At 40.2% G+C, this 27385-nt stretch overlaps 1 protein-coding gene across 3 annotated transcripts; it reads right to left on the bottom strand.

Annotated features, from left to right (window-relative positions):
- On the bottom strand, positions 1 to 27385 carry LOC109913152 (retinol dehydrogenase 12-like). 3 transcript variants are annotated; one of them, XM_020512631.2, is made up of 7 exons: positions 27282 to 27385; positions 15390 to 15499; positions 12684 to 12839; positions 9154 to 9258; positions 7889 to 8098; positions 4678 to 4870; positions 1 to 419 (listed from the first exon to the last, which is right to left on the bottom strand). In XM_020512631.2, exons 1-7 carry the CDS (start codon positions 27293 to 27295, stop codon positions 317 to 319), a joined length of 891 nt encoding a protein of 296 aa, XP_020368220.2. In that variant the 5' UTR covers positions 27296 to 27385; the 3' UTR covers positions 1 to 316. The 3 variants fall into 3 exon arrangements, with proteins under 3 accessions (XP_020368220.2, XP_048472498.1, XP_048472491.1); XM_048616534.1 differs by having other exon boundaries at positions 3 to 419; positions 27272 to 27373; XM_048616541.1 differs by lacking the exon at positions 15390 to 15499 and having other exon boundaries at positions 2 to 419; positions 27282 to 27379.

The following is a 27385-nucleotide window of genomic DNA, read 5'->3' as shown; positions in this document are numbered from 1 at the left end:
TATACAATATTTAAGATATAATGCTATTTTATTTCAATATATTAAGTACAATTGTAGGACACTCAAAAGTCTGAGCCACAACCATTAAGAGCTAATAAATGTAATCCAAAAAAAAAAGTATTGGAAATGTAAATTCAATTATAATATAAATGTACATCTTGAGAGAAAGGAAGGATGCTGAATCATTTCAGTGGGAAAACTGATAATGTAATTAATTATTCAGATTCAACTGAATCCTGTTGACAGGAAAAACCCAGGAAATTGAATCCAAACATCATTTATATGATATGCTGCTGATTGAGGATTAGCTATATTCTCAGTGCCAATCAATTTCCAGCATCCGGCAGCTTACTTCCCACAGTTTCTTGGCTTTTTCATCATCATAGGCAGATTGCGAACAGGTTGCACGCTTACAATCCCTGGTTTGAAAAGGAATGTTGAAATAGTCTACTTAGTTATGACTATGAAACTGCATTAACATCCCTCATCTCCATTTATCATCCCAACAATCCTAATTTTCAAATGAAGCAGATTACTTGCTCTCAATTCTGTCAATCAGTGGTGATGTTCAATTGATGAAAGTGCAAATTCTGGTTGGGAACTAGGGAGAGAGCTCTTGCTTCTTTCTTTGGAAGAGATCACAATATTCAACTTGGCCTCTCAGGCAATGAACTTCACTGTGCCACTATAATTGTATGTGAGCACATGTGCAGTCACTCAGAACAATAAAATATTTCATGAGCAAGTGTTAATGTGGGGGAACTGTTGCTCTGCAGCAATAGGACAGCTACAGTACAAATAACTCAATTTGTTCCTGAGGTACACTTTCACTCCCAGTTACAATTAGTTCTATTCATCCAACTTGAAATTTTGGAGCCTTTTTCCTCAATACCTACACTGACTTGCACAGTTCAAACAATATGCATTGCTTCCTCTTTTATGAAGTGCAGTACAAGAACATAAATCAACTGATGAAGTTGAATACTCAGTTAATTCCAGGTACTTGCGTGCTGCAAATGTTATTTGCCACTTATAGTCCAGGTCTGAATGTTGTTCAGGTCTTGCACATGACAAAAGAAAACTGATTATTGGACCCTCTTGTGGCATATTGGTATTGTCCCTGCACTGAACCAAGGACGCCCAGGTTCAAGTCCCACCTGCTCCGGAGGTGTGCAATAACATCTCTGAATGTGTTGATTGGGAAAAAATTAGGTAAAATTTAAAAAAAAAAAACTGATTAGTCATGAATGGTGCTGGAATTTGTCCAATTTAGTGAATTTCCCTATTTCTGACCTTATGAAGAAGCAGCTGAAGGTGGCTGGACCTAGGACATGATTCAGTGGAAGTAGGGGCTCTTGTGGTCATAGAATCCCTATAGTATGGAAGGTCATTTGGCCCAGAGTCACACCAACCCTCCAAACAGCATGCCACTGCAACCCATTTCTGTAACTCCACATTTACCATGGCTAACCCATCTAACCGACATATCCCTGGACACAACGGGCAATTTAGCATGGCCAATCCACCTAATCTGCACTTCTTTGGGCTGTGGGAGGAAACCGGAGCACCCAGTGGAAACTCACACAGACATGGGGAGAATGGGCAAACTCCACAGACAGTTGCCACAGCGTGGAATCGAACCAGGGTCTCTGGTGCTGTGAGGCAACAGTGCTAACCACTGAGCTGCCATGCTGCCCCCAGTGAACCAGGAGATTCAGATTTGCATCCTACCTGAATAGGTTGATTAAAAGTTATCTACAAGTGTAGACTGAAAATAATAAATACAAAATATTTAACCAGTGGTTCTTGGGTTCCTGTGCCTCAGGAGGCGATGTTCCTACCCTTTAGCCAGGCATTCAAGTCTGACCAGCTCCAGGAGGTTTTTCATAACATCCCTGAACAGGTTGGTTGGAAAATCTCTTGACGGAATTTCTGCAAATGTTCTGGACCTGAGATGATTGACCTCTAATAACCACAAAACATCCTCCTTTGTGATGGGTAGGATTCCAACCACTGGAGATTATTTCCCATTGGCTCCAGTTTCCTAGGATTCCCTAATGTCGCACACAGTCAAACGTTACCTTGATGTCAATGGCAGTCAAACACAACACCTCCAGTTCTACTCTTTTGTCCACGTCTGGATGCTGATGGGATCCATCAGTGAGCAGGTTTTTTTGCTTTCTTTATTTTTTCCAGGGAAAAGTCAGCATCTTTTGGACATCCCTTATTACTCTTGACCTGAATTTAAATGCCACTAGCTGTAATGGTGGGATTTGAACCCATGTCCCTAGATTAACAAGCTTGGCTTCTGGATTACTCCTACGTCATTACCTCTCTCTAGTTCGGAGGAAATTGCCACTTGATAGCACTGTTGATAACCCCTTCCATCTTATGGCAAGTGATCGAGGGGAGAATGATCGGGTGGTAATTGAATGGGTTAGTTCAGTTTTATTTTTGAACTGTCAAATCGGAGTAATTTCTCAATGGGAGGTGATAGTGGCATAGTGGTAATGTCATTGAACTAAAGTCCAGAGGGCTTAGATCAATAATCAGAAAACAGGTTCAAATTCCACCACCAGAGCCAGTGAATTTAAATTCAATCAATAATATGGTGCCATTACAATTATGCCCCTGATATACTGGCCGAGTGGGTGAAAGATGCTTTGTGGTAACTGTCTGGACCAGAAGGTCTGGGTCCAAGTCCAATCTGCCTCAGATTGGAGTTATAACATGTTTGATCAGGGTGATTAAAAATAATTTATAGTAAAACAAGCTCTCGTTCATGAAAGTCCATTTAAATCCAAAGTACTTAATCCAACATGAAATAAAATTTTGGTCAGAGAGAGCCACTGTAGAGACAATAGGTGAATAGCCTCCTGCTGAGCAGTAACAATCCTAAGATTTGTTTTTTGTATTCATAATCACACAAAGCCAACTAATCCTTTAGAAGACATGGAGTTGTCAATCAAACTAAGCTTTCATACCCCCTGCCCTACAGACCTAAATGATGGGTGTGGAGAGCAATCAAGCAGTAATGAAGTTTGAAATGCTATCTTTATAGCAATGACATCAAACAGTTATTGAAACTGCTTCCAATATTTGCAACTCTCAGACAACAAAGGTGGCAGTTTGTTTAAAAAAAAGGCTACTTAAACAACTTCACAGTTCTACAAACTTTCTCTGCCCTTCACAATTATTAAACTTTACTCTAAAACTTCATAACTCTCACACATATGGGCTAAGACCCTTGCTGCAACAAAAAATGGGATCTTTATGAACTTAGCATTGACAAAAATAGGATCCATTAGAAACTGGGGCAGAGAATGCAAGTCCTATACATCATCTTTAAAAAAGGTCTCCAGAGTCTTCACAATTTTGCAAAAATCTTAGCCTCTGTCCCATTTACCCAAGATCACCATTCTTACTGACCAATGCATCAAACTGAAATCAGAAAATGTTTCAGTATGCATTCAGCAATAATGTGAGAACACATGGTAGACTAATTAGTAAAATCAGGTCACATGGGATTCAGGGTGACATTGCCAGTTGGATACAAAATTGGCTTAACAGAAGGAGACAGAGTAATGGTGGAGGTTGCTTTTCAGACTGGAGGCCTGTGACCAGAGGTATTCAACAAGGATCGGTTTGGGGTCCTCTTTTGTTTGTCATCTATATAAATGACTTGGATCAGAATATAGAAGGCATGGTTAATATGTTGGCAGATGACACCAAAATTGGTGGCATAGTAGACAGTGAAGGTTTTCTAAGATTACAAAGGGATCTTGATCAAATGGGTCAATGGGCTGAAAAATTGCAGATGGAGTTCAATCTGGATAATTGCGAGGTATTGCATTTTAGAACAAACAAGGGTAGGGCTTATATAATTAATGGAAGGGCCTCGAGTAGTGTTATAGAACAGAGGGACCTAGGGGTGTAGGTACATAATTCTTTAAAGTTTGCATCACATATAGACAGGATGGTTAAGAGGGTGTTTGGCATGCTTGCCTTCATTGCTCAGTCCTTTCAGTACAGGAGGTGGGATGTTATATTGCGGTTGTACAGGACATTGGTGAGGCCTCTTCTGGAATACTGTGTCCAGTTTTGGTCGCTCCGTTATAAGAAGGATGTTATCAAGCTGGAGGGGGTTTAAGAGGAGATTTATCAGGATGTTGCTGGGTGTGGAAGGTTTGAATTATAAGGAAGGGCTGGATAGGCGACCTGATAGAAGTTTATAAAATAATGAGATGTATATATAGAGTTGATGGGAGTTGTCTTTTCCTTAAGATAGGGAAGTTCAAGACTAGGGGACACTTTTTAAGGTGAGAGGAGACAGAGATTTTAAAAAAGACATATGAGGTAAATTTGTTTTACAGAGGGTGGTTCACATGTGGAATAAACTCTGAGGAAGTGGTGCATATGGGTACAATAGCAATGTTTAAAAGACATTTGGATGGCTATATGAATAGGAAAGGTTTGCAGGGATATGGGCCAGGAGCAAGCAGGTGGGACTAGTTTGGTTTGGGATTATATTCGGTATGGACTGGTTGGACCAAAGAGAGGGTTTCTGTGCTGTAAGACTCTAACTACTTCCTTATGAAGTCTGTAAGTAAGAGCTAGAGGAATGTTCCTTAGAAGGATATTATTAGAATTAAAGAATGAAATAGATATTGATTTTACTTGAAGTACTGCCCAGTTTCCTCTTCCAGTCCTTCGGCCACAGCACAAAAAATGGTCGTCTCTGCACCGTGCGATGGAGACTTGGTGAAAGGTCGTAGCATTGCCAGGCCACACCGAACCACAGGATTCAAGTGTCGGGCTAGTTCAGTCCGCACCACTCCAGGATGCAAAGTAAATACCGAAACACCTGTCCCTATAACAGAAAGTGAAGGAGAGTGGATTTACACCAAGAAGAGTGGAATCTTAGTTTCTAGAGGTGGAAAGCTTGGAGGCTGGAAGGGCATTAAATTAGGCGGAGAGGTAGCTTACTCAAACCCTGCTGTCTTCCCATCTCCAATGGAATTAAGTTCAGCTGGGAGGGACCATGGTCAGCTACTGGCTTTTATCAACAATTGAGGTCTTAAACACCTATTACCATATGATATTCAAAATAGCTGCTCTTCACCTCAAGAGTTTGGGGGTGGGGAGACAAAGTTTTAGCTGCTTAGGATACATAATCAGAGTAGAGGGGATAGGGGAGAAAATGGCTGAGGGTGGATGGGAAGTGAAAGGTAAGGCCTCATGGGATCTATAGCTTCTAAAACAATTTGGATGTATCCCACAGAATGGAAGCAGGAATGCTAGCCAGACCATCTCAGCATTTGCCTTCCTCTACCTAGATCCACTTCCAGTGTTGACAGGGCTAACTCTATCCCCACCCATGCTGCTTCACTACAGAAGGAGGAAAAAAGGGTCTAGTGGGGGTCTTTGTAAGTAAGGTGGAGTGCCAGGTTGGGAACATTCCTAAACAAAGCTATCCTACCAGTTGGTGGCCTCCTTATTCTTCCTATTAAATGCAGCATCTCATGTTTAATTAACAATGTAATTAAATTTTTCCTATTAAACTCTCACTTTCTTTTGCTAGTTTAAGTAGCTATCCTTAACAGTCTGGATTTTCTGGTTTGTTGTCAACTTTTTGTGTATTCTGTTGCCTATCCTGATTCCATGTGCTTTCATCTTAGTCGAGTCTATCCAGGTGGTTCATCAAGATGTTTTGAAAATCTAAACATCTTGTATCACTTGAAACATTAACTCTTTTCCTCTCCCGAGATGCTCCTGAAATTAAGATTTTCAAGTACTTTCTATTTTAAGCACTCTAGATGTACATGGGCTCCAGAAGTTCAAGAAGCTAGCTCAATGCTTTCTCAAGGAAAATTCAAAATGGGCAATAAACACTAGTCTAGCCAGTATGCCAACATCCCATGAATAAACTATTTAAAAAAAAGGGCATTGGAGAGATGGATTTGAAGCTAAATAAGGGCAACTATACCTGCTGTTCTCCAATCTTCCAACATCATCCTTCAGCCAAGAAATCTCAAACCCTTTAGATTTGTTGGAGAACTGATGTGCAAATTTCTTCAGAGAGACAGTGGGTGATAGGACATAGCATGGTAGTTTAAGAGTTAAATATAGGTGTCTTAGGAAGAAAGTGTGTTGGTAGCAGGTTTGAGGAGGATAGCAAGGATGAAAATAGTAGCAAACATTTAGCTGGTAGAGAAGTAACTGGGTCAGAAGGGAACCAAGAGAGCAGACAGTGAATCTGTAGTCAAACCTGAGAAATTGGAGGTCACTGAATAAGACTTTGGTGGGTTTGAAGATGCTAACAATATGGAAGACAAGTCAGCAATTGCCAATATTGGTACACTGGAAAAGCTGCTATTAGTGTGTGTGCATGGGGGATGCGCGGAGGGTGGCAAGGGCACAGTATGTTCTGAGTGCAAAACTTAACATGTCCAAGAGTGGCTCAGCAGCACCACTATTAATCAATGCCTAAAAAGGACACAATTACTAAAGTGCATCTACAACATGTGGTGAAGGAACCAACCAGGAGAGTCTACTTGACCTGGTCCTTAGCAAGCTAACCTGTCACAGATCAGTCCATCCATAACAGTATTGATCGAAGAAGTTAGCATCACAGTGTTTGTGGAGATAAAATCTCATTATCACATTGAGGATACCTTCCATTATTGTGACAATATCCAAATCAGATGGATTTTAACAAGTCTCGTAATTCAAAACTGGGCATCCATGAGATGTTGTGGGCCATCAATAGAATTATATTGAATCAAATTTGTAAACTCATTGCCCACTGTATCTCCTACTCTACCATTACTATTAAGCCAAGAGTTTCACTCTGATACAAAGCAAGGAGGAGGAGTGTATGCCAGGAGCTGTACCAAGCATACCTGAAGATAAGGTGTCTACCAAGTGAAATTGCAGCACATGATTATTTACATGCCAAACAGCAGAAGCAGCTGCAATAGACAGGATTAAGTGACTACATAACCAAAGGGTGAGATCTCAGCTCTGAAGTCCTGCCATATTCAGTCATGAAAGATGGCAAACAATTGGAAGGAGATGGAGTTCTTCTTCTGGAGGGGAGTCACTGAACTTGAAATGTTAACTCTGCTTTCTCTCCACAGATGCTGCCAGACCTGCTGAGTTTCTCCAGCAATTTCTATTTTTGTCTCATATTTCCAGCATCTGCAGTTCTTTGTTTTGTATTAGCATCATTTAGCAGTTCTTAGTCAGAATTTTCTAAAACATAAATCTGAAATAAAAATCAAAGTGCACACAGGGATTAGGGGAAAAAAAAAAAGGGGTGAAATGGTTTAACTGCAGCTCTGGTTTATACCTATTGGAAGTGAGAGAGTTGTCTGGGCCAACACCAGAAAATTACCAAGATGGGAAACATTAAACAGTTTTGCTGGAGATCAGGGAAAATCTGGGAAGGAATTTAAAAAACAAAATCACAAAGCTATTGTAGTGAAAGGCTAAAGGCTTGATATTTGGAAATTTGGGAGTAGTCTCAAGGTGAGTTGTACAGAAATCTTTGTCTGGAATAGAAGCAGATGGACTTGTGGTTAAGAAGGTAGAGCAGGGATTCAGAAATTGGAAGTATTCTTTAAATATGAAAACTGGATAATATGTTAGGACAATATATTGAAAAAAATAAAAGAGAAATAGAACCTTTATAAATGCAAAACAGTACAGGAAAAACACAATTCAAAATTACCAGAAAGTGGGAAATACTGTTTTTCTAAAGCAGCCTTTTGAACTGGCAGATTGTGGTAAAAATCATTAAAAAACCAAACAATTTAAAGCGACTCTTTAACCATAATGTTTTCAAAATCTATTTCCATCCACATAATTTATTTCAACTGGACTTTACCTTCAAGTTTTCGTGCCAGTTCCCTTGTAAACATAATATTGGCTAGTTTGCTCTGTGCATAAGCCTTCACTGAATTGTAGCTCTTCTCGCTGTTTAAGTCATCAAAATTAATGCTTCCCATTGTATGTGCAGTTGAGGAGACATTGATGATACGAGAAGGAGTGGACTGTTTTACTAAATCAATCAGTAAAAACGTTAATAAAAAATGACCTGAAAAAAGAAATTAAATTCATTAGTTTGAAAAAAAACTTGAAGCTAATATGCAAAATCTTCACTAGTTTATTTATATCGCATTTTTAATACATTGAAACATCAAGATATTTCACAGGAGAATAATTAAACAAAACATGACAGCGACCCACATAAGGTGGAAAATCTTGGTCAAAAGGGGTGTTTTGAAGGAGCATCTTTAAAAGAAAGTGAATAGAGAGGCAGATTTAGAGGATATTTCCAGAGTATAGGTCCATGGCAGCGGAAGACATGGCCACCAATGTTGGCCTAGTTTAAATTCAGGATGCTCAAAAAGTTAGAGGAGTTGAGGAATTGAGATAGCTCAGTAGGTCATGGTGCTGGAGGAAATGAGAGAGTGAGTCATGAAGCCATGGAGTGATTTAAAAATAAGGATGAGAGTTTTAAAATTGAGGCGTTTTTCAACCAGGGATCAATATAGGTCAGTGAGTCCAGACAGTGTGATTAAATGGGGTCTTTTTGCAAATAAGGATACCTGCAAAAAAGTTTTGGACAAGCCAAGAATGTGCCTGAATAGCTAAGACGTCACAAAGGCACAGACGAAGTTATCAGCAGTAGATGAGCTGCGACTAGGCCAGATGTTAAAACTTTGCGTTGCTACATGGAGCTTTCAGACCCTTGTTTTGAAATCCCTCTCTATTTCTCTCTTCAGGAGAGTAGTTCACATAATTGCAATTGTAGCAGATTTAAAACAAATGCCAAAACCCTGACCCTTTTCTGTATACTATTAAGGATTTATCACTACGAAATAAAATTCTGATTTCACAAATCAGATTATTTGAATAGGATAGTGATCATTCTGAAATATCTTCATTTTACAAATGCAGCAGTCACTTTGCTTGACCAGCAGAGATGATTACACTACAATGGCATCCTTAAAAACAGCAAATCCAAATTTACACAGTGAAATTTCCAAAAAAAAAGAGGTAACTACATAAAGCAAAGGTTTACAATAAAGACATCTTATACATCAAAGGTGGCTTTAGAAGTTTTGCAGATTTTCTATTTAAACTCACCTAAATGATTGATCCCAAACTGTAGTTCAAACCCATCCACGGTTTTAGAATAAGGGCACATCATTACTCCAGCATTATTGATCAGAATGTTAAGGTGCTGGTATTCTGAGATAGAGAGAGAAAATCCAGTTAAAAGCCACTCTAATAGTTTACTGAAATCATCATTAATCCAGTGATCATTACAAAGAAACATGTTGGTCTTAATTACATATTCCTAAAACTTGTTAACCCCTTTTTTTAAAAAGTTGGACACTCATAGTGGAACCTTATCTGATCCAAAACTTAAAATTGGAGGTAATGTCATAGTGATAATATCATGGGAATAGTAATCCAGAGCCTCAGGATAATTTCTGGGGACATGGCTCGAAATCATTCTGGCAGTTGGTGAAATTTTAATTCAATCAAATCTGAAATTGAAAGCTGGCCTAACAGCTACCATGTAACCACAGCGATTGTTACAAAACTCGGAAAACTAACAGGGCTAAAGTCTGAGAAGTCCCCTGGACCTAATGGGCTGTATCCTAGGATTTTAAAGAAAATAGCTATAGAGATAGTTAAATGCACCGTTAGTAACTTTTTAAAATGCTCTTAGACCTTGGAAAAGTCCCAGAGGATTGTTAAAACTACATCCACATTCAGCTGGTAATAGTGAAGGCAAATGGAATGTTGGCCTTTATTTCAAAGGGAATGGAGTATAAAAATAGGGAAGTCTTACTAAAGCTCTACAAGGCACTGGTTAGACCATAGCTGGAATACTGTGAACAGATTGGACCACTTACCCAATGAAAGAAACAGTCTGACAATGGGGGCAGTCCAGAGAAGATTCGCTGAGCAGATTCCAGGTATGGAGGGATTTTATGAAGAGAGGTCAAGTAGGTTGAGTCATTAAAGTTTAGAAGAATGAGAAGACTATTTAAAACATGCAAGATTCTTAGGGAGCTTGATATAGTAGAAGCGGAGAGGTTATTTCCCTTTGTGAGGAGTCCCTAGGACCATAGCGCATGATCTCAGGAGTAAGGAGTCATCCATTTAAGACAGAGAAGGAGGAGTTTTTTTTCCCCTCTCAGAGTAGTGAATCTGTGGAATTCTGTGCTTCAGTGGACTTTTGAGGCTGGGTGTCAAATATATTTAAGACTGAGATAGACAGATTTATAATTAGTAAGGGAATCGAGGGTTCTGGGGAAAATGGGCAAGAAAGTGGTGTTGAGGTTTATCACATCAGTAATGATTTCATTCAATGTTGGTGCAGACTCAAATGGGCTGCGTGACCTACTTCCACATCTAGTGGTAAGAGTTAGAACAAAACAACTTGTAGGCATGGAAAAAATATATTGCGGAATTGTAATTTCTAAATAATGTCAGAAATATATTTTTTTTACCCACACACAATTAAGTAGAGTCGGAGTCAGAGCATGGAAACAGACCCTTTGGTCAAACCAGTCCATGTCAAACATAATTGCAAACTAAAACTAGTCCCACCTGGCTGCGTTTGGCCCATATCCCTCCAAACATTTCTTATTCATTTACTTGTCTTTTAAATGTTGCAACTGTACCCATATCCACCACTTCCTCTGGAAGTTCATTCTACACAGTAACCACGAAAAAAAAATGTTGCCTCTCGCATCCTTTTTAAATCTTTCTCCTCTCACCTTAAAAAAAAAAATGCACCCTAGTGTTGAAACCCCCACCATACGGAAAAGACACCTGCTATTCACCTTATCTATACTCCTTGTTATTTTATAAATCTCAAAGGTCATCACTCAACTTCTTGTGCTCCAGTGAAAATGGTCCCAGCCTATCCAGCCTCTCCTTATAACTCAAACCCTCCATTAGACAAGGGAGGATTCTGAAGAGAGCTCACTGACCCAAAAGCGAAGCCTGGTTCTCCCTCTACAAATGCCGTAAGATATGTTGAGTATTTCCACCAATTTGCCTTTTCTTTCTGATTTGCAGCATCCACAATATTTTATATTTGTAGGAGATAATCCTATTCGGTCAGTTATTGTAACTCTAGGGCAGGTCTTATAGCAATAGTGTCCCTATCTCTGGGCCAGAAGCTCCAATCCTACACCAGGACTAAATAAAAACTGAAAAGAACTGGGGATGCTTGTAAATCAGAAGCAAAAAAAAAAAAAAAACGGAAGTTGCTGGAAAAGCTCAGCAGGTCTGGCAGCATTTGTGGAGAGAAATCACACAATTAACATTTCTGGTCTGGTAACCAATGCACTGCAACACTTTGTCTAGAATCACAAAATCAATCTGATGGAAGTGCATGGCCCAATTTTTGGAAACAAGGAAGCCAGACAAACAGCAATTCTAACTTTGATTGAGAGGGTCTTTCTATTGCTCAGTCAATTGTTTGCAAAGAAGTACAGACAAGCCAGAATTGGCATGTGGAGTTCTAAAAGCAGTCCTTTCTAGTGAAATATGTCACGATTTTAAGTACATACGATTACTAAGCCTTCCAAGGAGTCTCAGTACCAAAATGGAATGCTCCAAACTGAGAAAGTGATTTCCACCCTCACTTCCTATCACATTGTACTTACTTATAAAAATGCAAAACCATTTAGCTAATACAGACAATTTTGATGCCAAAGCAAAATGCTGTCAATGACAGCAATCCAAAGTATAAATGGCAAAGTGCTAGAAATGGGCAGCATCTATAAAGAGAGTTAACGATTCTAAACTTTTGACGATGGGTATCTAACATGAAACATTAAGTTTCTCTCCATAGATGCGGCTTGACCCGAGTGTGTCGTGTTTCCTGCATTTTAAAAAATTAATTCATGGGCATCGTTAGCTGGACCAGCATTTAGTGTCCATCCCTAATTGCATAGAGGGCAGTTAAGAGTCAATCTATTCTGGTCGGTCCAGCATGTTTTTCAACCAATGGAACACACTAAATTACTTCACTAATGTCTGAATGAGGTACAAATCTATCACTGACAGGACGCACTGACTGGCGAACATCTCACTGTGATTTCTATGGTCAGCCAGCAGGTGGAGCATGGACAAGACCCTCTACTGTCAGGCTGAACTCACAGAGTCAGATTGTGGGTCATCCTACAGGTTAAGGCTGAAAATAAGTTTACAGGTTTACTAGCAGGCCAGAGGTCTTCAGACTGAACACCATCGGCTTTATCTTCCCCTTGATTATTCACCCTCACTTTACCCACCACTTTCCCTACCCAACAGGTGTGGTTGCATAAATCCAAAACCCCACTAATGTTTGGGATCAGAGTTGCCCATGTCATGCATTGGCCAGGTCAGTTGGGAAATTCAGCAACTTATTTAAACTGAGATTCTACTATCAATACCTGCAGGGTCACAACATCCAATTATGGTCTCACCCACACTTTTCCCATAAACACAGAGGTATGATTACTTGAAAGGAGCATCCCAACCAGAAACTATCTGGTTCATTCTAATTGCACAGGTTTGCAATCTGCAACTTTTGAATGCGCTTTCACAAAATAGCATACCAAAATAAAAAAGAAAAGGTTATCACAGTTTGAAATAAGAACACATACCTTCATTAATTTGTTTAGCGAACTCCCGAATAGATTTGGTGTCAGCTAAATCCAACTTCTTCACCACTATATAACCATTTCCCGTCTCCTCCGTTATTTCTTTAGCTGCAGCCTCACCTTTCTCGGTGTCTCTGCATGCCATGATAATCACAGCTCCTATATGTATTAGGACATATAACAGAAGGGCAAAGTAGAAAATAAACTACTCACACGGAAGTTGTGCTCAGCACTACCACAGGTGTTATCACATCTCAATCAAAACATTTTCTTGTTTGACTCAATTTTATGTTAAGAGGTCAACAAGTACAATAAAACAAATAACTCCCACCGGGACGTGCTGGCATGTAAACTTGAGCAGTTTTCCCCTTTATTTTTGCTGTTAATGAACTGCTAGTGACAACTCTAAGATACAGGTGGACTGTATCACAGGATTCTAGCAACCATGACACAGCTCCCAAACCCCTTGTTGCTCCCCCTCCCAACACTGCCCTCAACTCCCTTGGCATTGCTCACCATCCTCCCCCCTCTGCCGACACTGATCACCATTGGTCTAAACGGATGTCAAACCAGGGCCAGCATTGTCTTGGTGCAGGGGTGTTGGTCAACAGTTTCACAGTGTACAGCACAGGGAGGAGTACAGTGCTGGGTGAAGGAAAGAAGGGACATCAGATGACAAAGCCATTTAAGAACAACTAAAATTCAATGAACTGAAGACAGACCTCAAGGGACGTGTCTCCATTTTGTCACAATGGACAGCAAGTAACTTTGTCATAATCGCCCTTCACAACAGGCCTCCTGATTCACCTTGCTGATGGATCCACACCCAAGCTGGACCTGGAAGATCTTAAGGCCACAGTTTTATATGGGGTCAGTGACATGCTCTCTTGCTGACTGGAAGATCTGGGACATTAATTTAGAACAAATTCAGAAATCAAGGAATTACTAACTGTCGATCGACTGTTAAGAAAGGCACAAATAAATGTGCTGTATAAAACTAAATCAGTCATATTTAAATAAGGTAAAAGGCATTCTTTAAATCTAACACTTAATTTCCTAATAGCACATCATATGAGGAGTTGGCAACCGTAGTTCCATGTGGCAGCATCTATTAAATTGGTCTTAGACTCAAAACATTAACTCTTTTTCTCTCAATGGAAGATGCCAGACTTGCTGTCGTTCTCTAGCACTTTGATTTCAGATGCACAATATTTGCTTTTGTTAATATGTGGAATGTTACGGTTTTGCTGGATATCAAATCAAGATTGTGCCCACCTTCCCTATTTTGTATAATAGAGGAAGATCCAGTAAATCAAACTGTTGCACTATACAGGACTAAATAAAAGAAGCCAGGAAAAAATACAACAAATAAGCAGAGCTAACTGCATCACTGAAAGCAGCTGCATTTGAGGTAGCAGGTTTGGAAATGCAGTCATTAATTATTTATCCAGCATTGGGATCACTGTGGTGGTTATTAAATGGTATATATTTCTCACTTGGGAAATTGTGCTGATAGTTGTTTCCCACTAAGATTTGACAACTTTGGAAGTCCCAATTTTCTTCTCTGATGAAGACAGGCCAACAGAAAACACTGACCAAGTTTCTGTACTCAAAGAAACTCCTTAAAACATTAAATGTGAAATTTATTCACTAAATACATTATTGAAACAAATAAAGGATTTCTATTCTACTATAAACAATAGATGTTTTTACTAATACAATATTCATAACCTCAACTGTCAAAATGTAATAAGTGCATATTAATGGTAAGGTTCTTGGTAGTGTGGATGAGCAGAGAGATCTCGGAGTCCATGTGCATAGATCACTGCAAGTTGCCACCCAGGTTGATAGCGTTGTTAAGAAGGCGTACGGTGTGTTAGGTTTTATTGGTAGAGGGATTGAGTTTCGGACCCATGAGGTCATGTTGCAGCTGTACAAAATTCTGGTGCGGCCGCACTTGGGGTATTGCGTACAGTTCTGGTCACCGCATTATAGGAAGGATGTGGAAGCATTGGAAAGGGTGCAGAGGAGATTTACCAGGATGTTGCCTAGTATGGAGGGAAGGTCTTATGAGGAAAGGCTGAGGGACTTGAGGCTGTTTTCGTTAGAGAGAAGAAGGTTAAGAGGTGACTTCATAGAGACATACAAGATGATCAGAGGATTAGATAGGGTGGACAGTGGGAGCCTTTTTCCTCGGATGGTGATGGCTAGCACGAGGGGACATAGCTTTAAATTGAGGGGTGATAGATATAGGACAGATGTCAGAGGTAGGTTCTTTACTCAGAGAGTAGTAAGGGTGTGGAATGCCCTGCCTGCAAAAGTAGTAGACTCGCCCACTTTAAGGGCATTTAAATGGTCATTGGATAAACATATGGATGATAATGGAATAGTGTAGGTTAGACAGGCTTCAGATTGGTTTCACAGGTCAGTGCAACATCGAGGGCCGAAGGGCCTGTACTGCGCTGTAATGTTCTATGTTCTCTGTTCAGATAACTTAAGATTTCCATTTAGTGGGAATTTGTAAGGATTCCTTTTTTCTAAAAGCCAAGTCCAAAATGCTTCCCAAAATAACTTATGTCACAATTAAAATTGAGAGTAAAGATTTTGTCACTCAATGTTGAACAGTAACATTTAGCCACATTTAGCCCCAGAAAATTCAGTGAACTTCAAGTCATTAAACAGTAAACAAGTTGTTAAATTACTGGTCACCTCTTCTAGCCAGGTCTTTTGCAGTCTCTTTGCCAATTCCAGTGTTAGCACCAGTTATTAATATAATCTGCTCATCCAGTCTCTTTCCTGCCCATCTCTGCACTGGCTTACTGTTGACAAATGAAAATTCGAAACAAAAATGTTAATCATAGTTCTGATTTTATCTAAAGACTCATTATCAGATGTCTGGAATTACAGTGAGTTTTATTGTATCTCCCAAACCTCTGTAACCTCCGTCTGCCCAGAATTTTGCAGGAATGCTGTTCTTCAAATTCTGAGAATCTGAGCCACCACTGCCTTCAAGCTGGTGTGCCATCTTCCATGCCTCTTTATAGCCCTTATGCCAACTTTGGGGTACCTCATCCCAGCTCATATTCCCACCTACCAGGCCATCTATCGATGGAAAGATCTCAGCACCCATGCTGAGATTAAATAACATCAGGTTTTAAGTGACTATTGCAAACTTGAATTTTTAAAGAAAATAAAGCTCCATAACAAATTATTACTACTACAATTAACTTTTTTCAACTACTAAGATAATATGTCTGGTTTAAGGCATTAAGTGCTTAATCCTTATAACAAAATGCTGGTCTTGGTGCTATCAAACTGTGAAATGGCTGGCACGCAAACATGAGAATGAAAGGTTGTGAAATCAATCACGCTGTATTAATCTGGTAATAACAATCTTCAGATTTATTTCTGCAGAGTGATTTGCACTGACTGTTTTAATACTCTAGACATTTTTTCCAATGATTTAACATGACTGGAATTTTAACTGTCTTGCCATTTTTGGCAATTCTCTTCAATAATTTCTTCTGCTAGGTCCATTTGGCACTTTCATTCGCTCCCTTTGACACATCTGTTGATTTGACAGTTAGAGTTTAAAACCTGTTCGAGGCCAACTACCTTCCCTAAAGGTGTCCTAAAACCATAGCCAAAAGAAGTACCCGAGCTGCTTCGACTAGGTTTACTTTGTGCTTGCCATGTTTTGGATATTCAGGTCACCAAAAATTGCAGGAGTGAAGACAGCTACCAATTTCTACAGCAGCCACCTCCATTAAAACATGCACACGTGAAACATGCCTCAATCTCACCCCCACTAAAAATGGGTATGGGTGTACTTGGCCACTTCCATCATCTTCACCATGTCGGAGAGGATCCAGACTTGAGTAACCTGTCCAAAATATCCCTTCCTTTTGCTTAGTGCCAACTTTCATCTAACGTTTCCACGAAATGCCTCAAGATATTCTCTATGCTGATTAGAACACAACAGATACATGAAATAGGTTAGGTGATCCCTCATGTCTTGCTGCTCCATTCAACAAGATATGGTTGATTTTTGTATCATTCTAACAGTGCCCAGAAATCTACTGATCACATTTTGTGTATACTCATCAGCTCAGAGACCAAAGCTCTCTGGAGTAGAAAGTTCCAAGAAATTAAAAAGCACCGTAGAAGTAAAAGTTCATTGTGCTGTCATGGTTGACAATGTTAGGTTTTTAGTATCAAAACTGAGATTACTGGCTGATAATCGTTGAGCTGGTGATTGGAAGTGATCCAACTTCATTCACTTCACTACAGAGAGGAAAAGAACAAACACTAGAATTTTAAAATAACTGTTTTGATGAAGAGGTTCCAAACAGAATTGTTAAACTGTCTTTTCAGATGCTTGAAGATCAAACTTCATTTGCAATTCCTCTCTTTTTAATCTGTGCAGATTCAGAATAAAGTTTGACACTCAACCCTACTTAGGCTGGAGCATGGCATAGGGACTGGAAACGTTCTTGAAATTGTGCGCCAAATGAGAGTGCTCAGTTCACATTAGAATTTCAAAAATAGGTGCTCTTAAAACCGATATTAGGCACAGCATAGGAAAATTGAAGCCTCCTTATTACTTTTTGGAAATGTGTTTTCACTTCAGGAATCCATAAAAAGTGTCTGATTCAAGAAGACAAACTGTTTTCCTGCATATCCTGAATTTTAACATCAACAAGATAGGAACAAACATGCACAGTAATTTTTGCCCCTTCTCAACTTCGATCGCGAAGACTGAATGGGACACAAATGGATATTAAAATCCACCCAACCTACTAACCAACAACTTATATTTCTGGTATTTATGGTTCTGAAGGGTCACTGGACCTGAAACTAACTCTTTCTCTCCACAGATGCTGCCAGACCTGAGTTTCTCCAGCAATTTCTGTTTTTGTTTCAGATTTCCAGCATCCACATTTATGTTTTATTTTAACATATTTATTTCATGCCTGCAACATAACAAACATGCCCCAAGATGCATCACAGGGGTGTTAGAAAAAAACCCAAAAATAACAGGATGGATGGACTTCACCAAGATCATTCAGACAACTCATGACCGGAAGCAATTAACACACAAAGAGGAAACCAGGGAAGAGAGTTTCCCCAACTTTGGCCAACCATATCTAGTAACTTGTTAGATTGTGAATACAGGTCATGTGATAGTAAGCTAACTGGTCCAGAGTTAGAGTGTAGAGCATAAATGGACAGCAAATTCTGAGGAAGGGTCACCAGACCCAAAATGTTAACTCTGATTTTTCTTCACAGCTGCTGCCAGACCTGCTGAGCTTTTCCAGCAACTTCTGTTTTTCATTGCAAGTAAGGACTAACAGAAAGAGAACTCGTAGTCTCTCTCTCTAACTGTTCTGTAAGCACATGCCCTGACCAGCCAAACACAGCAAACAATGCCTTCAATATAAACCACACAGTTGCTAACTTCAGAGGAAAATACAGAGACCATCTATCAAGACTTTAATTCTGTGCAGACAGAATTAAAGAAAATAAAATATACAACAGAGAGAAACTGTTTATGACTGACGTTCTTTTGCACATTTAAAACAATTTAACCTACCCGTTCTGCTCCTAACCTGTTTGTGTACATGCACAAATGTCTCTAGGGTGCATTTATTCGCTATTAAAAGGACATAAACATGGTTTCCCTTTTTTTTGGAACTTACAAGATTAGTCTGTATGTGTTTCAGAGTCACAATACTTCATTAAATAATCATTAAATCTGACAAGCAATTGAAAGATAGATATCTGCTATGGACAACCAAGGGACAGAGAGGGAAACCATTCAACCGCTTCTCACCTGGCCTTAACATACCGACATCTGTGGAATTCACTGTATTATCCCAATGGTAACACAAACAACCAAATCAGATCCCTAATCGAGTTTGCTAACAAAGCAATGTAATTCACAGTATTTTCAGAAATGTTTGGAATAGATATATCAATGCACACTGGGCAAAGTCTTAAAAGAAATTCGGCATTGGATAACCTTGTCTCTGACTGCTTTCAAGAAAAATATAGACTGTTCTTCATCCATTTCATAGAACGGAGAGTTGAAGTACATATCCTTCTTTCAGCCTGGAAGGTACATAATGTCACCATTTGACTATTGACAACGGAATACACAGGTGTAAAAAAGTTAGTGTTAATCTTTAATATGTTTAGATACTTGTGTAGCTCAAGAAAGAGAGATCAGATTTGTGTGTGTTCGTTATCATTTGTATCACAATTTTTAAACTTCTTTGCTTTGTTGTTAAAAAAAATGGTGTGTGGTGTGTCAGTAAAGCACAGAACTATTCCTAATATTAAACTGTAAAAATGTGGGAGATTTTATAGTTTTGTTCACGTGATGGAACCTATAAAAATTATACATAAAATTCCCAATGTTCCTGTTCGAAGCTTGGATCTCTGGTTTTGAACAGTGTACAAAAGTGCCCTTGGGAAGAATATATAACCAGTTAGGTCATTAGAGTGAAGTGTTTGTGATAGTTCCAGACCAGGTAAGAGCCAGAAGTGTTTACTTAGGAGTATACAGGGAAGCTCAAGTTTATTATAGTTACAGGAAGAAGTCATCTGCAGTTCCAGTTTGAAATCACGACTGACGTAAACCTTTTAAAAGGTGTCCAATACAGATTTTCCAGAGTCAGTATCATATAAGTAGTGCTTTGAAAACAGTACTAGGAGAAGTGTTTGGGTACTGTACAAAAGCAATTTTTTGTTTCTTTTCAATTTATAAAACAGAGTGTTTTGGTATTGATGGGTTTATAATTTGATTGTGTTTAAAGCTCGAATTTGTATCACAAGTAGATTGCTTGTATTGTTCTATTTTATCTTCATTACCTTTTTAATAAGCTTTATTTTGTTGGAAAGCGAAATCTGCAGCATTGAGTGCTTATGGTTCAATGAGAGATCATGTCATTAACACTAAAACAAATTAAAATATGATTTACCAAACCAGGTTCCTGACTGGGATCTGACTAATCTGTTATAACTACTGCTGGGATCATAATATCAGACAGAAGAAATTTAAGTTGATAGAAGGAAGATAATAAATTCTTACAGGAAAAGTAAATCTCCCCATACCTACAGGCATTCAAATGACTTTACAGGAAGGATGTGATTGCACTGGAGGGGATGCAGAGGAGATTCACCAGGATGTTGCCTGGGATGGAAAATTTAAGTTATGTGGAAAGGTTGGATAGGCTTGGATTGTTTTTGTCAGAGCAGAGAAGACTGATGGGTGATCTGATGCAGGTGTACAAGATTAGGAGGGGTATGGAGAGAGTGAACACAGCGTGGAGCTGGAGGAAGACAGCAGGTCAGGCAGTATCAGAGGAGCAGGAAATTCAACATTTCAGGTCAGGACCCTTCTTCAAAACTGGGGAAGAGGGAAGGGTGCTGGGAAAAGGTAGGTGGGATTGTGGTAAGTGGATGCAGGTGCGGGGTTGTAGGGATTGGTCAGTGGGAAGGATGGGGCAGATAAGTGGGAAAAATGGACAGGATATGCCAGGTCAAGGAGGAGGGGAGGAGAGGGTTGGATGTGGGATAAGGCTGGGGTGGGGAGATACTAAAATTGGTGAATTCTATGTTCAGGCCATTGGGCTGTAGGCTCCTGAGGTGGAATATGAGGTGGTGCTCCTCCAGTTTGAATGTGGCATCACTGACACTGGAGTTGGCCCAGGATAGACATGTCATACGGGGGAAGTAAAAATGGATAGTGACCGGAAGGTGTTGTCGATTATCACGTACAGAGCACAGATGGTCCAGTGAGACCAAACGCAGACTCATGATGTAGAGGAGACCACATCGGCAGCAACTGATACAGTAGACCAGGTTGGAGGATGTACATGTGAACCCTGTCAGATATGGAAAGTTGTTTTGGGCCTTGGATGGAGGCAAGACGGGAGGTGTGGGGGCAGGTGTAGCACTTCCTGCGGTCGCAGGGAAAGGTGTTGGGTGTGGTGGGGTTCCCATTAGTTGAAGGGGAAGTAATGAGGCAATACAAGTTCAATGTGAGGGGCAGGAGGTTTTAAGGGTGGGGGAAGTCATGTGAGAAAAAAGACATTTTTACTCAGAGGGTAGTGACTGTCTGGAATTTGCTGCCTGGAAGCGTATGCAGATGAGTTTCCTCATACCTTTTTTTAAAAAAAAAAGGTACTTGGATGAGCACTTGGCAGGTCATAACATTCAAGGCTATGGGCTAGGTGCTGCTAAATGGGATTAGGCTGAAGGTCAGGTATTTCTCATGTGTCAGTGCAGAATTGATGGGCCAAATGGCCTCTTCTGCGCTATATGATTTTATGAAGCCAAGGAAATGTCCAGGTAAACCTGAAATGGCGACAGATCTGAAAAGGTAACTGTGTCAATGATGATCAGAACGCTGAAGTATTTATATTTACATTTAAAACACTTTTTGGAATTGAAAGGAGAATTGCCACAGAAAATCTATGAATTTAAATTCAATGACTGTCTGGCAAAGTCCTTTGGGAAGCCAATGGGATTTGAAATGTTTAATTGTCAGTGAAATTTCAAGCAGGGCGAGACAAGAGGGCTGAGTATCTCTCTCCTCTCAACAGTAAGCCAACTCTTAGCAGAAACGTTTGTCTTACCCTTCAGAAATACTTGCGGATAGGGTATAAAGAGGGCAGTTTCAACTCCACCAAAGTGGACTAGTGGGACTTAATGTTATCATCTGTACCAGCCTGCGTTTGAGCATTAGCATGCTGTGATCAGAGATAGTGGGAACTGCAAATGGAGAATCTGAGATAACAAGGTATAGAGCTGGATGAACACAGCAGGGGGTCTAGGCCCAAAACATCAGCTTTCCTGCTCCTCTGATGCTGCTTGGCCTGCTGTGTTCATCCAGCTCTACACCTGGTTATCTCAGCATGCTGTGGTGGTCATGTTTGAAGAATGATCCCCTAGTCACCCTATGTTGCAGATGAAAGGAGGCCTGGTCTCTCACAGTATGGAAAAAGACAGTTTGACAACGATTTAGGACAAAGGAATCAAGAATCAAAACCAGGAATCTCAAAAATAAAATCACCATTTAACTCACAAGGTCAAATCAACATCACCAGTAACCACCATTGCAATAGCTGCAACATTCAACTATCCGCTGTTGGCAAACAATTGCAGAACAAGTTCTTTTAAAGGGGATAGCAGGGACTGGGTGTAAATGAGGTGGTTCAGCTTGTATTCACTGGAGTTTAGAAGGAGGAGGGTTAATCTCAGATACCTACAAAATTCTAATAGAGTCAGACAGGTTGTCCTCGATGACATGGGATTCCACAACCAGTGTCACAGCCTAAGGATAACAAGGTGTAGAGCTGGATGAACACAGCAGGCCAAGCAGAATCAGAGGAGCAGGAAAGCTGATGTTTTGGGCCTAGACCCTTCAGGATACAGGATATGGCCATTTAGGACTGAGATGAAGAGAAATCTTCACAATGAGGAAGCAGGTGGTGGGTCTATGGAATTCTCTGCCATAGAAAGTGGTTGACACCAAAAGAATAATTGTTTTCAAAAGGAGGACTTAGATATTGTTCTTAGGGCTAAAACAATCTAAGGATATAGGGAGAAAGAGGGCACAGGGCACTGAGTTAGATGAACAGCAATGATCGTATTGAATGGCAGAGCAAGCTCAAAAGGACTGAATTAGCCTACTCTTGCTCTTACTTTCTTTGCCTACATTTAAATTTAGACACTAGTCTACATAACTCTTTAAACTCACCTCTTTATTCTCTAGGTATGTTGCATTGTTAATTTTTAATCACATTTAGTAGCAAATAAACTCACATTTTGTTAACTCAAGAATGCCTAATTTAAAATCTATTCAGGGGATGATGGCAAGGCCAGCATTTATTGTCCATTGCCGACTGCCCAGAGGGCATTTAAGAGTCAACCACATTGCTGTTGGTCTGGAGTCACATGTAGGCCAGACCAGGTAAGGATGGCAGATCTCCTTCCCCGAAGGATATTAATGAACCAGATGGATTTTTCAACAATCGACAAGTTTTATGGTCATCATTAGACTCTCAATTCTTGAATTCAATAAAAAAAGTCAGCTTATATTCAAAATTCTGCTGATTCTGCCAAATCTACTGAATTTTTCCAGCATTTTGGTTTTGATTTTAGATTCCTAGCATTTTGCTTTCATTTGAGTTAATCTGTGTTTGTGGCTGGAATCAGCTGATTCTAGTCAGAGAATGAAATATAGTGTGCTAAACATTGGCACTTAAGTTGTTGTCTCCATCTAAGTTATTTAAAGTCACCTATTCTGACCCCTCCAGCTTCATTCTTTGATTTAATACAAGACAGAATTAAGCATTTTTGAGTCTAGAAGCACATACAGAAGGTTACAGTGTTAAAAGTTCCATAATGCATTGGATTTATGAGAAAACAGCCAAGACTAAGGAGGAATAAATTTTGCATGTGAATATGAATATTAAACCAATGAACAAGGAAATCCATATTTTTATTAAGTAACCTAACCTGCTTCCTCATATTGTGTAAACTTCAGAAGGGAGGGACAAAAGAAACTCATACATTGAAAATATTCAACTTATCAGGTGATCGCTGTGGATCAGGTTACCAAAGTGAACGTCAGATTAGGGCAATAAAATTCTGTGTAAAATATGCCATTAAATTTTATTTAGCCACTTTGCAGATAGCATGGAGAGAAGTCTTCTGCATATTACTCTATGAAATGTTGATGATGACATAACAGGACGTACTTAAATGCTAATAGTGGCTCTTAGCCAACATTTTACAATCAAGTTAAACAATTTCTACAGAATTATGGATTTAGCTAAAGTTTTGCTCACATTGCAATCAACTGTCTAGGCAATGCATCTTTTGGCTTTGGTCAAAAGATAAAACAGTTTTTAATTCAAAACTGTTACTCTTTCAAAACTAGAAATACATTATGCTGGTAAAATCCTATCACCATTGCACCTAAATTATGAACAGTTCTGCAATTGGTCTAGTTATATTCCAATCAACAACTTGCATTTATAAAACTCTTAATACAATAAAGCATCCCAAGGCCTTTCAGAGACTGCAAGCTGCAATTGAGACATAGGACAGATGACCAAAAAGTTGGTCAAAGTACTAAGTTTAAAAAAAAAGTAAGAGTCTAGGAAAGAATGCCAAAGCTTAAGGTTATTGCAGTGCAGTGACAGTGTCCCTACCTCTGAGCCAGAAGGCCTGGGTTCAAGTTCTACCTGCTCCAGAGGTATGCTATAGCAACTCTGAACAGGCTAATTAGAAAATATCTAGGACCACAGCAACTGAAGGCATGGAAGATGACTGTGGACAGTCAACTGAAGACTGACTATCCACAACTCGATTTTTTTTGTACTTCAATCAGGACACCCCTCAGTCTCCAACACTTTTAGAAAAAACAATCCAAGTTTGTCCAACTTGTCCTTCTAGCTAATACACTCCAATCCAGGCAACATCCTGGTAAACCTCTTTTGCATCCTCTCCAAAGCCTCTGCATCTTCCCTACAGCTCGATAACCAGAACTGCACACAATCCTCCAAATGAGGCCTAACTGAAATTTTCTACAGCTGCAATACAACTTGCCAACTTTTATACCAGAAGCCCCGAATGATGAAAGCAAACATGCCATATGCCTTCTTTACCACTGTTTTGTGTTGCCACTTTCATGGAGATACAGACTTGCATCTCAAGATCCCTCTGCAAATCAATGGTCTTAAAAACATCCTGCCATTTACTGTATACTTTCCTTTTGCATTTGACCTCCCAAAGTGCAATATCACACATCAGTCTGGGATTGAATCCGTTTCTCTGCCCAACTTTCCAACTGATCTATATCCTGCTGTATCTTTTGACAAATCTGCCTTGCTATTCAGAACTCCATTGATTTTCATTTCATCTGCTGAGTTTCTGCAGCAAATTCTGTTTTTCTTTCAGATTTCCAGCATCCGTGGTTCTTTGTTTTATGTTTGACAGTTATAGGTTTGCTCACTTGGAAACTTAGCTTCAGGTCATCAGTGACTGCTTCTCCAAAGGAAGCGAGAAAATTGGGCTTTTCACTAAATAATCTCTTACACTCAGCTCCCATAGCACAACACCTACCCCGATTAAGATCAAGACAAGTAACTGGAAAACATGAGCCATTTCCCATACCTCAGGAACATATTTTTTAAAAAAAGCAAAAGTAGAGAAGATGAAGCAATTCATCATGACCTTCAATATACCAGCCCTGCTCTAGCTGTGGCAGAAGAGACTTATTTTGTGGACCAGGATCTCAAATACGAGATTAAGGTCAAAGTTTACTGAGTAGCAACGATTTAATCAAGAGACTTTGTTGAGAAAGTACAGAGATGAGGCATTAGTGCGAACACAATCAAACCATATAACCAACCCTTCAGAGCACCAGCTGCCCCATGTGGGATAGTGTCTGCAGACCGGATCCTGGACTCAGCCACCTCAGGATCCACTGGGCCAGAGTGGAAGCAAGTGATTTGATTCTCCAGGACTGCCTGATCAGAAGATGTTCAACTCCTGAGGGCTATTTTTCCAGAGCATTGGAGGCTGATAGAACAGTACAGGCCCTTCAGCTCATGATGTTGTGCCGAACTTTTACCCTAATCCTAAAGTCTATCTAACCTCCACCCCTACTTTATACTATCATCCATATGCCTATCTAATAGGGGCATTTAAGCAACCAATGAGGCCGACTCCACTAGCCTCTCCGGCAATGCATTCCACGCCCCTACCACTGAGTAAAGAACCTGCCTCTGACGTCTCCCTTGTATCTACCTCCACTCACTTTAAAACTATGCCCCGTCGTAATAGCTACCTCCACCCTCGGAAAAAAAATCTCTGGCTGTCCACTCTATCTATACCTCTGATCATTTTGTACACCTCTCACCCTTCGTCGTTCTAAAGAGAAAAGCCCTAGCACACTCAAACTTTCCTTGTAAGACCTTCCCTCCATTCCAGGCAACATCCTGGTAAATCTCCTCTGCACCTTTTCCAATGCCTCCACATCTTTCCTGTAATGAGGCGACCAGAACTGGACACAATACTCCAGATGTGGCCGAACCAGGCTTTTGTATAGCTGGAACATAACTTCACGACTCTTGAACTCGATCCCTCTGTTAATGAAAGCTAACACACCATACGCCTTCTTAACCACTCTATCCACCTGGGTGGCAGCTTTCAGGGGTGACCTGACAGAGGTTTTAAAATCATGAGGGACATGGATAGGTGAATAGCCAAGGACTTTTTCCCCAGGGTAGGGGAGTCCAAAACTAGGGGGCATAGGTTTAACGAGAGAGGGGAAAGATTCAAAACGGACCTAAGGGACAACCTTTTCCACACAGATGGTAGTGCATATATGGAATGAGCTGCCATTGGAAGTGTAGAAGGCTGGCACAATTACATTTAAAAGGAATCTGCACGGTTACATGAATAGGAGGGTTTGGGGGATATGGGCCAAATGCAGGTAAATCGGATTAGATCAGTTTAGAATATCTGGTCGGCATAGGCGAGTTGAATCAAAGGGTCTGTTTCTGTGCTGTACAACTCTGATTCTGTGAGTATCTGCTCTGTTTCAGCAGTAACATTCTTACCCCAGTTAAAGGATTGTAAGTTGAAGTTCCACTCCAGGATCAAAGCATACAGTCTGCAGTATTTCAGGGGTAGGGGAAATGTGGTCAGGGGTCAGAAGAGTTGGTTGCTCCAGTGCTACAGTATCCAAGAGCAAAAAGACCTTCAGGCAAACCAGCCAAAAGCATCTGAAATATCAATCTGTAGCGCTGGATGAACACAGCAGGCCAGGCAGCATCAGGGGAGCAGGAAAGCTGACGTTTTGGGTCTGGACCCTTCTTCAGAAATTGGGGGGTGGGGGGGAAAAGGGGGCTCTGAAATAAGAAGGTGGATAGACTCCTTGACCTGTCCATCTTCTCTCCACCTATCATCACCTCCCCCTCTCTCTATTTATTTCACAGCCCCCTTCCCCTCCCCCATTTCTGAAGAAGGGTCCAGACCCAAAACGTCAGCTTTCCTGCTCCCCTGATGCTGCCTGGCCTGCTGTGTTCACCCAGCTCTACACCTTGTTATCTCAAACTCCAGCATCCAGCAGTTCCTACTATCTCTGAAAAATCAATCTAATGTTAAGTAAAGTACTTAAATTCTGGAGATGGCTTGAACCCACAATTTGTCGTGCTGCCAGTGAGCCAAACATTTCGAAACTGAAATTGCAGTAAAGCAAATACAAAAAGTTATGGAATAATACAAAAACTGCAATTAAGAATAGTGAATACAACATGTTTCACAGAGGCTGTCACTATGGGAAGAGAACTGGTGCGCAAGTGAAAAAGTGTTAAAAAGCCAAAACATTTCAACGAAAATACATTATCCTTCAAATTCTACCTGAATTGTGCTAGTCTACTCCACCCCAACCTCAACGTTGATCATACTGGTGGTTCCTTTAATGAAAGCCTGAAATTGCTGTCGATAAAAGGATTGTTAAAACCTCCACTGCCACCCTGTAGTTGTTAAAGGAACGAAGTGAACAAAACCTTAATTTACCGCTTGTCACACATGTTGACGGAATGAAGTCAGTGTACAGCACTGGACTCGAGGCTCCCTGATGTTGACGGAATGAAGTCAGTGTACAGCACTGGACTCGAGGC

This window comes from Rhincodon typus, chromosome 2 (assembly GCF_021869965.1).
Source record: "Rhincodon typus isolate 14 chromosome 2, sRhiTyp1.1, whole genome shotgun sequence".
Lineage (NCBI taxonomy): Eukaryota > Metazoa > Chordata > Chondrichthyes > Orectolobiformes > Rhincodontidae > Rhincodon > Rhincodon typus.
This window is presented reverse-complemented; position numbering and strand designations above follow the sequence as displayed.

Coding starts and splice junctions, on each gene's coding strand:
- LOC109913152 (XM_020512631.2), bottom strand. Junction 8,099..9,153: donor GTTTGGGATCAATCATTTAG/GTGAGTTTAAAT, acceptor TTCTTTTTTCAG/GTCATTTTTTATTAACGTTT. Junction 420..4,677: donor GAAACTGGGCAGTACTTCAA/GTAAAATCAATA, acceptor TTTTCAAACCAG/GGATTGTAAGCGTGCAACCT.